Here is a 15,576-nt window from a genome sequence, read left to right as displayed (position 1 = left end):
TGCGGAGAAGTCACCATGTGATGTGAGCAGAGAGTTTTTGGCAGGCTGGCTGAATTAAGACCATAATCCTTTTCGGAAATCATTCTAAAACGGAACTATTCACAATAAACATGAAATTAAAAGCATGATGTAGTAGTGACCCAAAAGGAATGTGAATTCTTCTCCAGGACATGCAGAGACATGTGGATGAACCGTTTCTAGATTCTTGCCCCAGCTTTCCTGAGAGTAAGTTAATCTCTGAAATTGTGATTGTTTTGCATATACAACTATAACTTACGACTTCGAATAGGGAATGCCAAACATTTGGATGAAAACTATTCAAGGCAGTAAGTTATTCGTTGTTTTGATTTTCCCCCAACCAGCTGAGTGTTTTCTATTGTATGGCTAAATAACCCGTTGGGGAACTAAGTGGTTTTGTTTTTTTTTCATTTTTACCCTATGACTAAAGCGTGTTTGGACAAATAGCATATATTATCTAAAAGGTATTAGACGGATTGAAAGGAATGTCACTTTCTGTCATTTCTTTGCAAATAGGGGCTGCTTCCCAAGTTATTAGAATTACTTACTCTTTTTTGTTTGTTTTCAGTTTTACTGCCAGAGTATTTGTAAACATGGAGGTGGGGGGGCACATGATTTTCTGAGTGAGTTTTGAATTGTTTTAGCTGGCTGCGGATTTTCAAGAAAACTTAGGGCAACATTTTCATTGACCTTGTTTATATACTACATCTATAGGAGTCTTGATCTAATTTGTCTGCAATGTACTTATTTTCTGAATATGAGGAATTCTTTCTGGCAGGAGGTGACTGGCTTTTTACAGAGCCACATTATTATTTCTAGATCACACAACTTCCGATTCGGAGCAATGTAAGCTAGTTAGATGTTTTGTGCTACTGTGGTGAATAGTAATTTTTTTCCCCCTGACATTTACATCGGGATGTGTAGCGGGAAAAAAAAATCAGTCTTAACAGTCCGAAGGAAATACCCACAATCATGACAATTAGGTCATGTTAATTTCTTGTATTCATCAATATTTTCTAGCACATGCATTGCTAAAGAAAGAAAGAAGAGTAGGCATGTAGGCGATGTATTTAACCCTCTCAGATACCATGGCTTACCGGGGCACTGGTTTCTTAATTGGTGACATCGTAGTGTCATTTCAGTTGGGATCTCCAGGCCGTCACAGCCTGCTCTGGTGGTGCTATCTATGGTCAAGAACTCATCCACATAGCTTCTGGATTCTTTGTTAATTTTTGGACAGTTTTTGAACATAAATTCACGCCCTCATTTGTTCCACAAACAACTCTTTGTGTCCTAAAGCCCTCGCCTTCGTCTTGTTCTCGGTTTTCACGCTCTCAGACTCCCTTTTGTGCTCCGTGTATTAATTTTCATTGCTGCTGTAACAGAGGACCATGAACTTTGTGGTGGGAAACAAAACAGATTTATCATCTTACAGTTTGAGAGGTGAGAAGTGTGATGTGAGTCTTACCGGATGAAAATCAAGCTGCTGGCAGGGGGGCCTTCCATTCTGCAGAGCTATTCTGTTTTCTTGCCTCCTACAGCTTCCAGAGGCTGCCGTATTCCTCAGCTCATGCCCACCTTCCTCCATCTTCAAAGCCAGCAACAGGTTGAGTCCTTTTAACATCACCTCATCTGACTGCCTTTTTTACCTCCCTTTTCCACTTTTCAGGACGCTTGTGATTACTTGGGTCCACCCAGATCATCCAGGATCGTCTCTCTGACTTTAAGTCAGTTGATTGGCAACCTCACTCCCATCCATTACCTTAATTCTCCTTTGCGGTATAATGTAACATATTCACAAGTTCCAGGATTAGAAGGGAACCATTATTCTGCCTACCACGTTCCTCTTCAATTATTCCATGCCTTTCAGACTGAAAGAGCAGATTCGCAATACTCTTTACAATACACAATGATTAGGTTTTATCTCTGGCAATGCCTCCCAAGGCTGCCTTGAGTAAGTGATCTTCCCATTTGAGTTACCTCCTAAATACCAGTAGGGACCAGAATATTTGTGGCTTTGCTCTCACCCCATGGATAAGATCAGCATTAGGCCATGAATCTAGTAGCCAGAAACAACCTCATTAACTCATATGATGGAAGAGACCATACAACTCTATGGTTTCCATCCCTTTTCAATATAGAGCCAAAGGAAAAGAGAACACGACCACCCCGAAAACCCAGATCTTATTGGCCAATCGACCTTGTGCTCTAAGCTTTGTGCCAAGGCTCAAGCCACTACCCTTGGACCATTTCCTGGACCAACTCCCACTCCTAGAATGTTGGGTTCTATTAAGTAAGGTTATGCTTCATGGTTTCTTCATGAACTAAGATAATTCATGAGCATTCATGCTTTACAAGTCTCAGAGAAATTTTGTCATTCTTCCTGATGGGAAAATAATGAGATAGACCTCTTGCAATTCAATTATGTAACTCATTCCAGTAGATACACTAGTAATTCTTGGGCTCCACTAAGACGACCATACAAATAGTTACATCATACTACCACTACCAGACTGAGTGTTATATCTAGAATCTGCTGCCTTCGCTAGGTTTGAAAGAGATCATTTAATGGCTGTTGGGCAGATATGTCCTGAATTATTGTTATATAGGTTCTATATATATGATGTCCTCTGCAAACAATTCTATAGAGTCGCTGATGACTTGGCCTACGTATTGGAAACCAACAATCTGGCTGACTGGTAGACCTGTGTGTAAGCCTGAAGGCTAGTCCTCTCTCCCTGTGAGCCTAAGCCCTGTGCGGATTACCCCCAAGGCCAAGGTTGAGCCCATAAATAGGAGGCAATGGAGGACTTCCACTGACAACAGCAGAGTGCCTACATGGGTGCCTACAAATAGTCAGGTCTATGTTGACTCTGATAATATACTATTAGAATGAGCTTCCAACTCAAGGAACTCCAACTACAAATTTATTTGATTCATGTGTCCATTGTCTGCTCACCCCTTATCCCTATTTCAACCTCCCACCTATCCACTTGTACGCATGGGGAAGGAAGAGAACATCATGAATCTGAAAATTATTTTAGGTGCTTCTTTTCTACTGGCAATAAAATGGGTCCCACCACATTGCAAGAATCAACTTTGTCTGTAATGACACCATACACACCCCTTTACCAAACAGACCTTACCACGATAACTATAACTTTCTGTCCATACTTTTCCAACAAGGAGCACTTTCACACCACCGGGTTCAACTCTGACAAGGTCTCAGAAATCTAGACAGCACGAGAAAGCACAGAACTTCAAAGATTCTCTCTATTGTTCAGGACCTTTCTTACCTCTTTTACTTTTTTTTTTTTCTGAGAAAATCCAATGTGGCTGTAGGGTGAAGAAAAATTGCTTAGGCTATTTTTATTCTTCGCATTTTAGACTCTTTTAGATTCTACGTTTTGCATCCCACACGTACATCATCTAAGGTTTGATTTTTTCCTCCTCATCTCTGCAAATACCCTTTGCCATGGACACACCTTGTCTCCCCACCCACACTCAGATGAGGGGCTTGTCCCCCCGGTCCAGAAGCTGCAAGGTTGGCTCTCTTTGCACCCATCATGGGCTTGTTTTTCTTGACAATTCAGTTCATCAAAGTCTTCTTGCGTCTGTTGGTTTTTGTTCATGCCATGGGACTGTGGTTTTCATTTTGTTTGGGTTATTGTTGTTTCTACCACTGGTGTAAAGATGTTCCACATTCTTCTGTATCCCGGCTGTGGGCTTGAAGAAAACAACAATACTGTATTCGTGCACATTCTCGTCACCTTCCTTGACTTCCCACAAGGTGAAACCAGCTGCCATGCTTCTGCCATGGCTTTTCACCTGACGGGTCATTTCAAGGGAAAGAATACTGTGTGGGTTTCAGGGATCTCTTAATAATTTAGATTCAGTTAACTTTGTCAATTAATTTTTGATTCATAAGCACATTGTGGTACTCCTTTGTGTATATTTCTTAATTTGAAGCAAAATTTAATAATTTGGTGGGGGAGTATCTGTGGTTTGGGGTTAAATCATTCTAGTTTTATCGCAAATAAATATTTCATCAGTGTTCTTTATTTTTGTCCCTCTGGGTAGATTTTTCAAAGGAAAGAGGGCAAATCATTTTCTTACTTCCACTTGGAAGATATCAGGCTGGTTTCTGTTCCATTATACATTGTTGACTCATTCCTTCCTGAATGACCACACCTCTATGCTGTCAACTTGATTCCAACTTTCCCCTCTATCCTTTAATTTTAAAAAATCATTACTTTTTGATATTTTCTGTCATTGTATTTGGTACTTGGAGAGCTTTTTTGGGAAATACGCATCTTTCCACTACCTTGAAAAATTAATTTCCATTGGACTTTTCACAATGTTATTTTCTTCAATGTATTTTTCTTGCAACTGTGTTTTCTTCTTTTGGGGTATCTCTTTACCAAATACTTTACTTTGGGTCCTTTGTTTGTTTGTTTGTTTGTTTCTACTTCATGTAGTTTTATCTCTCTCATTGTTTCTAAGTGAGTTTTAATTTTCTTTGAAAATTTGGGACTATTACAAAATTTTTCTCTGTATCATAGATTTTATATTCTTTACTGACTTCGATGGGAATTTTAAGTAGGATTATTGGCTTTTCATTTCTTCTTACCTTTCTCCTTGAATTTAACTATAGTTCATTATATGGAAGATTTAAAACCTTGTCTTCTGTTTATTGTAATAAAGCTGTCTTTTTTTTAAAAACCCGTATATTTTCTCTGCCTTTTGCAGAGATTACTCTGAGAGTAATCGATCTTTCCTTATGTTCCAGCATTTGGGGGTTCCTGATAATTACTACACAGAGCAAAGCCCATGGATAAGTAGTCTGAGTGGATCCCTCCTAGAGCTCCTCACCACCTGTCTGGGTGCTGGTAGAATCTCTGATCTTGCACTAAATGGAGAATTGATCCCCACAATCCCTAGACGAATTTCTTTAAAAAAAAATTTTTTTAATGTTTATTTATTTTTGAGAGAGACAAAGAAAGACAGAGCACAAGCGGGGGAGGGGTAGAGAGAGGGGAGACACAGAATCTGAAGCAGGCTCCAGGCTCTGAGTCATCAGCACAGAGCCCCACGCAGGGCTTGAACTCTCCAACTGCGAGATCATGACCTGAGCCAAAGTCGGACGCTTAATGGACTGAGCCACCAAGCGACCCCCTAGATGAATTTTGACAACAGCATGGCACACTGGTTAAGAGTGAGGTCTCCAGGGGCGCCTGGGTGGCGCAGTCGGTTAAGCGTCCGATTTCAGCCAGGTCACGATCTCGTGGTCCGTGAGTTCGAGCCCCGCGTCAGGCTCTGGGCTGATGGCTCGGAGCCTGGAGCCTCTTTCCGATTCTGTGTCTCCCTCTCTCTCTGCCCCTCCCCCGTTCATGCTCTGTCTCTCTCTGTCCCAAAAATAAATAAAAACGTTGAAAAAAAAATTAAAAAAAAAAAAAAAAAAAAGAGTGAGGTCTCCAGAAGTTGGTTTTCCGGAATAAAGCTCTGATTCTGCTGTCCATCATTCGCTGTGTTGGCCTCTGTGTGCCTCATTTCCCTCATCTTTAATATGGGGAGACTAATAGGATCTACGTCAAAGGTTTATCATGGGGATTAAAATAATTGACACGCTAGTTAGCTTCAACTTCCCCTTGTATGCTTTTAGCTTTCTGGCTCCCTTTTCTATACCTGCAGTTGAGAACAGCTGCTACAATGTTTTGTTTTTTTTTTTTGGTTTGATTGCACAACGTTTCCTATAGCAGACCTTCACACTTACTTTACTTTCTTATTTCAAAATAAACAGGGCAGAATGAGCAAGAGGCACATAAGCGTGGGTCAGCAAACGTGCGCCCTTCTCTGCAAGAACTTTCTTAAAAAATGGAGGATGAAAAGAGAGACCTTGTTGGTATGCTTCAGCGTCTTCTCATGTTTCAAAGAGGAAACTGTGGGAGTTTTCTGGGTGGTACACACTCTATCTTCATTATTTAATGTTTCATATATATACACACACATATATACACTTTTTAACTCCCAGGCTGGATTTCTTTGTTCAAATTCTGGACTTCGCTATTACTTTAACTGAGAGTCCTTTAAATATATTATTAGTAGATTTCCTACTGGAGGCATTCTTTAAATAACTGATGTTCAGAAGCTTCCTGAAAAATAAAGCCACATCTGTACATTGCAGACATCATACTTCTTAACATCTGAACTCATCTGAAACTCATGAAGGAATAGGTATAAAAGTTCAGGGTCAAAGTCAAAGAAAGAGGTAAATTTAATCCAAAATTAATGCAACAAATAATCCAAAATTTAAAAAACCCAACAACTCAAAGGATACCTTGTAGCACTTCTACACAAGCGTACTTTGGACACAGACAGCATCAATTTGAAAGAAATAATGGGTATATAAAGAAACAGGACAAGAAAGAGGCATTTTGAACTTTTGCTCTATTAGGAGAGTATTTTCTCTTAATTAAGTAAAATTAAGTAAATTAAGTAAATTAATTAAGTAAAATTAAGTAAATTAAGTAAAATTAAGTAAATTGAGAAAAACATAATAAAAAAATTAAATCACCCATTAAATATCCATAGTTCGAGGGTTAATCTATTAACATTTGATTTTATGAACATTGTGTGTGTGTGTGTGTGTGTGTGTGTGTGTGTGTGTGTGTTGTTTCAAGAAGTATGTATTGAATGCTTAGATTGGCAGTAAATAAAGCATACAAAAATCCCTGCGTGGAGTAAAGATTACATAAGTATAAATATAAAAGTTGGATTCTACTTTATATAGGTGTTTTACTTCCAACCTTTTAACTGTGTTTCACATAAGCATTGTGTCTATCAATTGATCCATCTAGACCGATGCATTTGGTGTAGGTATAGACAACACATATACTAAAAGATCAGGGGTGCCTGGGTAGCTCAGTCGGTTAAGCATCCGACTCCTGGTTCCAGCGCACGTCACGATCTTGTGGTTTCGGGAGTTCAAACCCTACATTGGGCTCTGCGAGGGCAGCATGGAGCCTGCTTGGGATTCTGTCTCCCTCTCTCTCTACCCGTCCCCGACTCGTGCTGTCTCTGTCTCTCTCAAAATGGATGGGTACACTTAAAAAAGGAATTTTTTTAAATAAGATCAGATGGTAAGTAAGATATATACCTCTTTTAACGCCCATGTGGTTAGAATTGAAAGGAAATAGTGAAGTGTGCTCTTAATGCCAGACTGCAAATGCATTCTGCTGCGTTTCCCATTTCGGAATGTTGTCACAAAGGCAAAGGTTTTTAACGTTCTTTTTATGAGCGGTTTTTTAGGACTATCTTCTTCCACATGCAGGGCGGCAGCAGATAAAAATATGACCTTCCTCCTGTTGATGGAAGCTGGTAACCTATTTCATAACATATGACACTTCTTTATCATTGACGCTCGGGTTTCAACATGACTATAAGCCATTAGGCCATTCATGAAGCAATCCAGCCTCTAACACTCACATGAAAGTGTGATCAACTGTAGATTCTCAGTGATAATTGGGACCTGATGCCATAACTCTGTCTTGATGCATGGATGCGCATATTTCAAAATATGCAGAGTAAAAGACAAAAGAAAATTGAAACACTTGGAAACTGGGAGAGAAAACTGGTCCAAGCTACACAGAAAATTAAGTGTTTTAAGTTGTTCGTGGATGACTTATCTGTGGTTGAACAGCTATTGATTTGCTTTATTTTTCTCTCGTTGCTGTGTAGGAATGGTTTTTCTCATTTCTTCTAGTATTGTTTGCATACCGACTTTCCTCCAATTTACATCAAGTTAATGACTTTCCTCAACTGCCTGCAATGGATCTGGGACGTGTAGATCGTTTTAACGATTCTAATTATGTGATTGCGTTCACACCCGAATCCAAAACAACCCAGGAGATCATGAACAAAGTGGCTTCGGCCCCATTCATGAAAGGTATGTTCTCCTGCAGGTCTTTGCCAAACACACCCCTTTATGTTGGGATTAACTTTTATCCTCATTAGAGTCCGTATCAAAACGAGACAGTCCAGTATTATTCAAATGTATATTAGTGAGAAGATTCTGGAAATGTGGGACAGCACACGGTTTTTAAATCTCTTCAAACACATAAAAAATATATATATTCCGAAGCCGTTATATATGGAAAGTGGGATATACCAAATAAGTACTTATGGAATAGTCTTTCTCTCACCTCCGTGTCCTGGTAGCCCAGGAGTCCCAGCTCTGGCAGAAAGGAGATGCAGAGGTCTTGGACGGGATATTTACAGGGTGAAGAATATTGTCACCCCAGATAGAAGCCTACGAGGAAGAAAAGGTTCTGTCAGAAAGGCTCAGTAGTCAACTGGAAGAGACTCCCCCTGGTCAAACCCGGCATACTCTGAGCTCCAACAGGAATAATAAATGCAATGAGTTGAATCACATCCAATGTATACATGAAATCCAGGCTTTCGTAACGTATTAAAAGGAAAAAATGTTGCTTTGGGAGGATGGTTCAAAATCAGTTCCTATTATGAAAATCTGTGTATAAAGGGAAAATACCAGCATTTATTCTAAATGAAGTGTATTATTGGATAATCAAACAGATGATGGAAAGCACTGTTCCATAAACATTTTCCACTAGTAAAAAACATGATGGGAATATAATATCACCATTTTGAAAGTGCCATTGAACCATTGGATCTAGGCACTGAGCGCCCATGGATGCTAATATCTCAGATAAAAAACAACAACAGCAACAATAAAACAAACCAAAAATCATGAAATCATGACACTCTGAAGAAAGAATACACACCACTTATAGTCTTGACGAAAGTATTGGACCTGAGTCTGATAAGCTTCTGGATGCAGCTGCCAGATTGCAGGAAATTGCGTGGTTTAAGTGGCCTGGGTTTGGTCAGTAGCAGTCATTAATTTACATTATATCTTTGGAATAAACAAATTATCTTGATAAAACATTCTCCAAATTTAACAACTTTACGCTCTCTTTGGAAGTTTGGCCACAGGGGCACCATTGTCAAACGAAATTATATATTATAATTATAGCATGTATTTCCACTTTGGATAAATCTGTGTATGTAGGAGTGGTGGTGCTACTGTTCCAAGTTCATTGTGTTTTAAGCCATTGTTTTAAAAGTGTTTTTTGCAGGGAAAGCGTGATCTATTTGCGATCAAAGTGATTGCCACATACCTCCGATTTTATCTAGATTTTAGACCCCCACTCCCAGTACGACTGTCTTATTTAGGACCAGCACAGCCTTTAGTGAATAAAGAATTTTCACCTAAAATAACTTAAGCATAACTGAATATGGCATGCTGTCTTTGGACCACATAGAAATCTTCTTACTTATTAGCTATCTCCTTTTTTCATAAGACTCTTTCTTTCATATGACAGGAAGAACAATCACGGGGTGGCCAGATGAGAACAGCATGAAAGAATTGGATTTAAACTACTCAATAGATGCAGTGAGAGTCATCTTTAATGATACCTTCTCATACCATTTAAAATTTTTCTGGGGAAGTAGAATCCCCAAGATGAAGGAACACAGAGACCATTCAGGTAACTTTCCTGCTAGAAATTTTTTTTTTTTTGCTATTACATCATTAGTCACTAGAGGTCGCATGTGATAGCTGAACTCTGTCCCCAGCACGTACTTTTCATTTCTGAACATAAATGAGATTCATTCTTCCCATTATTATTGTTAAAGTTTATTTATTTATTTTGAGAGAGAGAGATCGTGTGGGAAGGGTAGAGAGAGAAGGGGAGAGAGAGAGAGAGAGAGAGAGAGAGAGAGAGAGAATCCTAAGCAGGCTCCACACTATCAGTACGAACTACAAATCGTGAGATCATGACCTGATCCAAAATCAAGAGTTGGCTGCTTCACTGACTGAGCTGCTGAGGTGCCCGAAGATTCATCCTTTTTAAAAAAAATTTTTAACGTTTATTTATTTGTGAGAGAAGAGAGAGACTGAGCATGAGTGGGGGAGGGGCAGAGAAGGAGGAAGTCACAGAATCCCAAGCAGGCTCCAGGCTCTGAGACGTCAACACAGAGCCCGACACGGGGCTCAAACCCACGAACTGTGAGATCATGACCTGAGTCCTAGTTGGACGCTTAACCGACTGAGCCACTGAGACACCCCAAGGTTCATTCTTATTAAATAAAGCCTATGTTTCTAGGTATATTGTTTCATTAAGAAATTATATTTGCTATTATTATTCCTATGTTACTGCTAGATATAACCTGAAAGAGAGATTCTTGTTCAGTGAATACCAAATGTTTTAAAAAAAAAAAAAAAAATCAGGGGCGCCTGGGTGGCGCAGTCAGTTAAGCGTCCGACTTCAGCCAGGTCACGATCTTGCGGTCCGTGAGTTCAAGCCCCGCGTCGGGCTCTGGGCTGATGGCTCGGAGCCTGGAGCCTGCTTCCGATTCTGTGTCTCCCTCTCTCTCTGCCCCTCCCCCGTTCATGCTCTGTCTCTCTCTGTCCCAAAAATAAATAAACGTTGAAAAAAAAAATTTTTTTAAAAATCAGTGCTTTCTTAGCACAAGCAAACAGAAGAGCAAAACTCAACAAAACATTCTTGGTTAATTGAGAGAATGACATTGTAAATGGTGGTGTTCTTCTTTCACCAAAGCTCACTGTCAAGTAACGGAAGGAAAAACCACATGTGAAGGTTCAATGTTCTGGGAGAAAGGCTTTGTAGCTTTTCAGGCCGCCATTAATGCTGCTATCATTGAAGTGAGTATTAAGTTAAAGAAGGCTAATCGTGCTGTAAGTTAACTTTTGATGCATGGTGCTGTAATGGGTTGTCCTATCTTATCATTGAATTTATCCACTTAATTTATTTGGCACAATGCACTGAACAACTGCTGTATTTAAGCCATGACACTAAGCCCTCAGGATCAGGAAATAAGGACAATACAGGCACTTTTCTCCAGGGATGCTGGATAGTGAGGGGATAGAAATATGGATATGGAGTCGTCATGAGAGATTAGGTTCTATCAATGGTGGAATTATAAATGCTGTGCAAGGCAAACAACGAAGCAGGAGATACTCTGATGAGAAATGTCAGCGGAGATGACTAACAGAGGTGACATTACAGTGGTGACTTTGAGCAAGAGTAGAATTGTGTCCCTTAAAGATGGTAAATAGGCATGCTCTAAGGAGTCAGGACAAAACTTGGAGAGTGAGTTCCAGGAACTACAAGGGGCCAGATCACGAATGAGCATGGATATTTAAACGTGGAATGCACATCGTTTCTTATAACTGAGAGACAACGTGCGAGGTGATGATTAGCTCGATGATAACAATTTGTTCACTGATACCTTCCCTTAGATCACGACAAATCGCTCAGTGATGGAAGAGCTGATGTCAATTACTGGCATAAATATGAAGATACTACCTTTTGTTGCCCAAGCGGGAGTTGCGACTGATTTTTTCATATTCTTCTGCATTATTTCTTTTTCTGCCTTCATTTACTATGTATCAGTCAATGTTACACAAGAAAGGCAATACATTAAGTCATTGATGACAATGATGGGCCTTCGAGAGTCAGCATTCTGGTAAGTTACACGGTAAGTGAAGTGCAATCTATCACGCGACCTAAATAAACACAGCAAGCTAGCCAATTGGACTCCCTATGAAGTATCCTATTTAAACTTGATTCTTGCAGAAAGCAGAGCCTTATAAATGAATGGAATAGATTCAAGCAAGTTTGGTAAATGCAACTTTTCCTACTTCTTTGAATTAAAGAAAGCCTGATTCCATAGATGTCTGCTGATACCCGGGTCACTGTGCAATAGAAATGATGGCTCTCAGTCCCTAGTTGCCATACGTGAATGAACCCAAACGTATAAGAACTTGAGGTTTCTAATGTTTGATGAAATATACGTTTCAGATGTCTCGTTAGATGGGGTGGTTGATATCACCCCTGCATTGAATGAACCAACACTCTGATGACACTGAATGAACAAGCCCATTAAGCTCTTTAAGCACAGAGATTTCTGAGTGGAGGAAGTTAGAACCGAGGCCTGGGTGGCAGGAAATCACGGGTCTTCTCCTTCTGAGCGTTACCACCCCGAGCAAGCTACTTAATCTCTTTAAACCTCAGTGTTCTTTTCTGTGAAATACTGGTCATAGCATCTATTTCCGTTGGCTGTGAGGATTACAGAAGGGAATGTATTTGAAGTGCTTTGCATTGAGCTTAACAAAAAGTCAGCTGAATATTAGGTGGCACTCAATAGAAATTTGGGAAGGATCACAGTCTGAGAGGGCAGTAGATGTAAGTGAAGAAACCAAGGAGTGAATCCCCAGTTAACAACAACAAATTTTTAACGAGTTTAGCCAAGGGGTGTATTTGAGATACAGAATAGTAAAAGCATGAGTTCTGGACTGAAAAAAGTCATGGTTTGAATTTGCTTTTTTTGCACACTGATGTTATTCTCAATAGTAAACAAGATTTGTAGAATATACAGAATAGATCTAGACATGTGCCCTGTAGTCTTTAAAAGAATGTTAGGCACTATTCAGTTGAGTAAGAAAATCCCGCATATTTTTTCTTTTTTTTTTTAATTTAAATTTTAGTTAACATACAATATGCAATATTGTATGTGCAATATGAGTTTCAGGAGTGGAATTCAGTGATTCATCACTTACTTGTAACCCCCAGGGCTCATCCAACAAGTGCCCTACTTAATGCCCATCTCCCATCTAGCCCATCCCCCACCCACCTCCCTCTGTCAACCCTTAGTTTGTTCTCTATTGTTAAGAGTCTCTTGTGGTTTGTTTCCTTTCCTCTTTTCCCCTCTTTCCCATATGTTCATCTGTTTTGTGTCTTATATTCCGCACATGAGTGAAATCATATGGTATTTGTCTTTCTCTGATTGACTTATTTTGCTTAGCATAATACATTCTAGCTCTATCCACATCATTGCAAATGGAAAGATTTCTTTTTTTTATTTAAATTCAAGTTAGTTAACATATAGTATAGCATTGCTTTCCAGAGTAGAATTCAGTGATTCATCCCTTACATATAACACCCAGGGCTCATCCCAACAAGTGCCCTCCTGAATGCCCATCACCCATTTTGCCCATCCCCCGACCCAACACCCCTCCAGCAACCCTCAGTTTGTTCTCTGTATTTACAAGTCTGTTATGATTCGCCTCCCTCTCTCCTTTTATCTTATTTTATGTTTCCTTACCTTCCCCTATGTTCAACTGTTTTGTTTCTCAAAGTCTACATATGGGTAAAATCATATGGTATTTGTCTTTCTCTGACTGACTTATTTCGCTTCGCATAATACACTCTAGTTCCATCCATGTTGTTGCAAATGGCAAAATTTCATTCTTTTTGACCACTGAGTAATATTCCTATATATGTATATTCATATATATATATATATATATATATATACACACACACACACATCTTCTTTATCCATTCATCAGTCGATGGACATTTGGGCTCTTTCCGTAATTTGGCTATTGTTGATAACGCTTTTACAAGTACGTGCCCCTTCAAATCAGCATTTTTGTATCCTTTGGATAAATACCGAGTCGTGCAATTGCTAGGTTGTGGATTGGTTCTATTTTCAATTTTTTGAAGAACTCCCGTACTGTGTTGCAGAGTGCATTCCCACCAACGGTGCAAAAGTGTTCCCCTTTCTCCAGATCCTCACCAAAACCCGTTGTTTCTTGTGTTGTTAATTTTAGCCACTCTGCCCAGTGTCAGGTGGTATCTCATCGTGGTGTTGACTTGTACCTCCCTGGGGATGAGTGATGTTGAGCGTCTTTTCATGTGTCTGTTCTCTGGAAAAGTGTCTATTCATGTCTTCTGCCCATTTCTTAACTGAAGACCCCACGTTTTAATGCTGCCAATTGATACCAATTCTATTTATTTATTTCCTCCAGAAATGTTTAAGTGAGTACAAAAGTGGAGAAAATGGATTGCTGGTTTGGTCTAGAATGGGAGTTTTGTCTGGTGTCTCTCTTTTTGTATGAAAATTGTGTAACTCAATACTGAAGGAAACTTTGCTCACTGTGTTTTTAAAAGAATAGAAGGGGCACCTGGGAGGCTCAGTGGGTTAAGCGTCCAACTCTTGGTTTCAGCTCAGGTCATGATCTCACAGCTTCATGGGTTTAAGTCCCACATCAGACTCTATGCTGGTGGCACAGAGCCTGCTTGGGGTTCTCTCACTCTCCCTCTGCCCCTCCCCTACTGACTCTGTCTCTGTCTCTCTCAAAATTATAAATAAACCTAAAAAAAAGAATAGGGGCACCTGGGTGGCTCAGTTGGTTAAGCATACGACTTCGGCTTGGGTCATGATCTCGTGGTCCGTGAGTTCGAGCCCCATGTCGGGCTCTGTGCTGACAGCTCAGACCTTGGAGCCTGCTTCAGATTCTATGTCTCTCTCTCTCTCTCTCTCTCTCTCTCTCTCTCCCTGCCCCTCCCCCACTCATGCTCTGTCTCTCTCTTTCAAAAATAAATACACATTAAAAAATTAAAAAAAATAGAAATCTACAGTCAGAGAAAAGCAAACAATATGCTAAAAAGAAGAGAGAAACCAAATAAATCCAATTAGGAAGGGGGTAAAAAAAAAATCGGGACTTTTCCCCCATAGGAAAAGGCTGTGACATTCTATTAATACCGCATACAAATGATATTTAGAAGTTTGTAGGACATGGAGAGATGAAGAATTTCAGATGAATAGAGTGATTGAGCAAAGGGAATCATGACAATTAGGCAAGACTTCTCAAAAACATGATGGCATTTTAAACTTTGAAGAAAACCAAGTGGTCATTGTGGACTCGTTATGAACCAGTTACCACATTAACCACATAACGTAAAACACTTCCTTAATTCTGTTATTTTTCAACAGACAGTGAGGAAGTTAAGCGAGATTAAATAGCTACCTCTCGGGGCGCCTGGGTGGCGCAGTCGGTTAAGCGTCCGACTTCAGCCAGGACACGATCTCGCGGTCCGTGAGTTCGAGCCCCGTGTCGGGCTCTGGGCTGATGGCTCAGAGCCTGGAGCCTGCTTCCGATTCTGTGTCTCCCTCTCTCTCTGCCCCTCCCCTGTTCATGCTCTGTCTCTCTCTGTCCCAAAAATAAATAAACGTTGAAAAAAATTAAAAAAAATAAATAGCTACCTCTCAGGATCATATAGATGCAATGAACAGAGGTAACAGAGAAACCCTGAGCCCACATCTGTATGATTAGAAAGCTGGTTCTCTCCCCCTATAAAGAATTTTCTTCCTGTTACTTTGCCGTTGAGAGCAAGAAAAATGTATTTTCATATCCATCTATGTTTCTGCATCTATCTATGTCCTATGCGTGTGTGACTATCTGTATCTATATCTATTCTATATCTAGTCATCAATATCAAGGGTTAACAAACCATGGCCCCTTTATGTACCGTCTGCAAGCTAGGAATGGCTTCTACGAAAATGCCTTAAAAAATCAAAAGAACAAAAATATTTTATGGTACACAAAAGTTTCTATGAAATTCAGATGTCAACGTCTACACATTGTCTGCACGTTGTCCGTGCTGTTTC

At 39.8% G+C, this 15,576-nt stretch overlaps 1 protein-coding gene across 4 annotated transcripts in view; it reads left to right on the top strand.

The window, feature by feature from the left end:
* The first annotated feature begins 74 nt into the window (after positions 1–74).
* LOC125152033 (ATP-binding cassette sub-family A member 9) overlaps positions 75–15,576 on the top strand; it is a 63,996-nt gene continuing 48,494 nt past the window's right edge. For 2 of the 4 annotated variants that reach the window (XM_047833715.1, XM_047833714.1), the window contains exons 1-6: positions 75–225; positions 5,819–5,920; positions 7,756–7,963; positions 9,420–9,584; positions 10,659–10,762; positions 11,360–11,586. In XM_047833715.1, the coding sequence (XP_047689671.1) occupies positions 5,825–5,920; positions 7,756–7,963; positions 9,420–9,584; positions 10,659–10,762; positions 11,360–11,586 (800 nt within the window). In that variant the 5' untranslated portion in view covers positions 75–225; positions 5,819–5,824. Of the gene's footprint in view, positions 226–5,818; positions 5,921–7,755; positions 7,964–9,419; positions 9,585–10,658; positions 10,763–11,359; positions 11,599–15,576 lie in introns of those variants that run through there. The other 2 variants (XM_047833716.1, XM_047833717.1) reach the window with 2 other exon arrangements.

This window comes from Prionailurus viverrinus, chromosome E1 (genome assembly GCF_022837055.1).
Source record: "Prionailurus viverrinus isolate Anna chromosome E1, UM_Priviv_1.0, whole genome shotgun sequence".
Taxonomy (NCBI): Eukaryota; Metazoa; Chordata; class Mammalia; order Carnivora; family Felidae; genus Prionailurus; species Prionailurus viverrinus.
The sequence above is the reverse complement of the archived record's forward strand: the minus strand, read 5'-3'. Positions and strand labels throughout refer to the sequence as shown.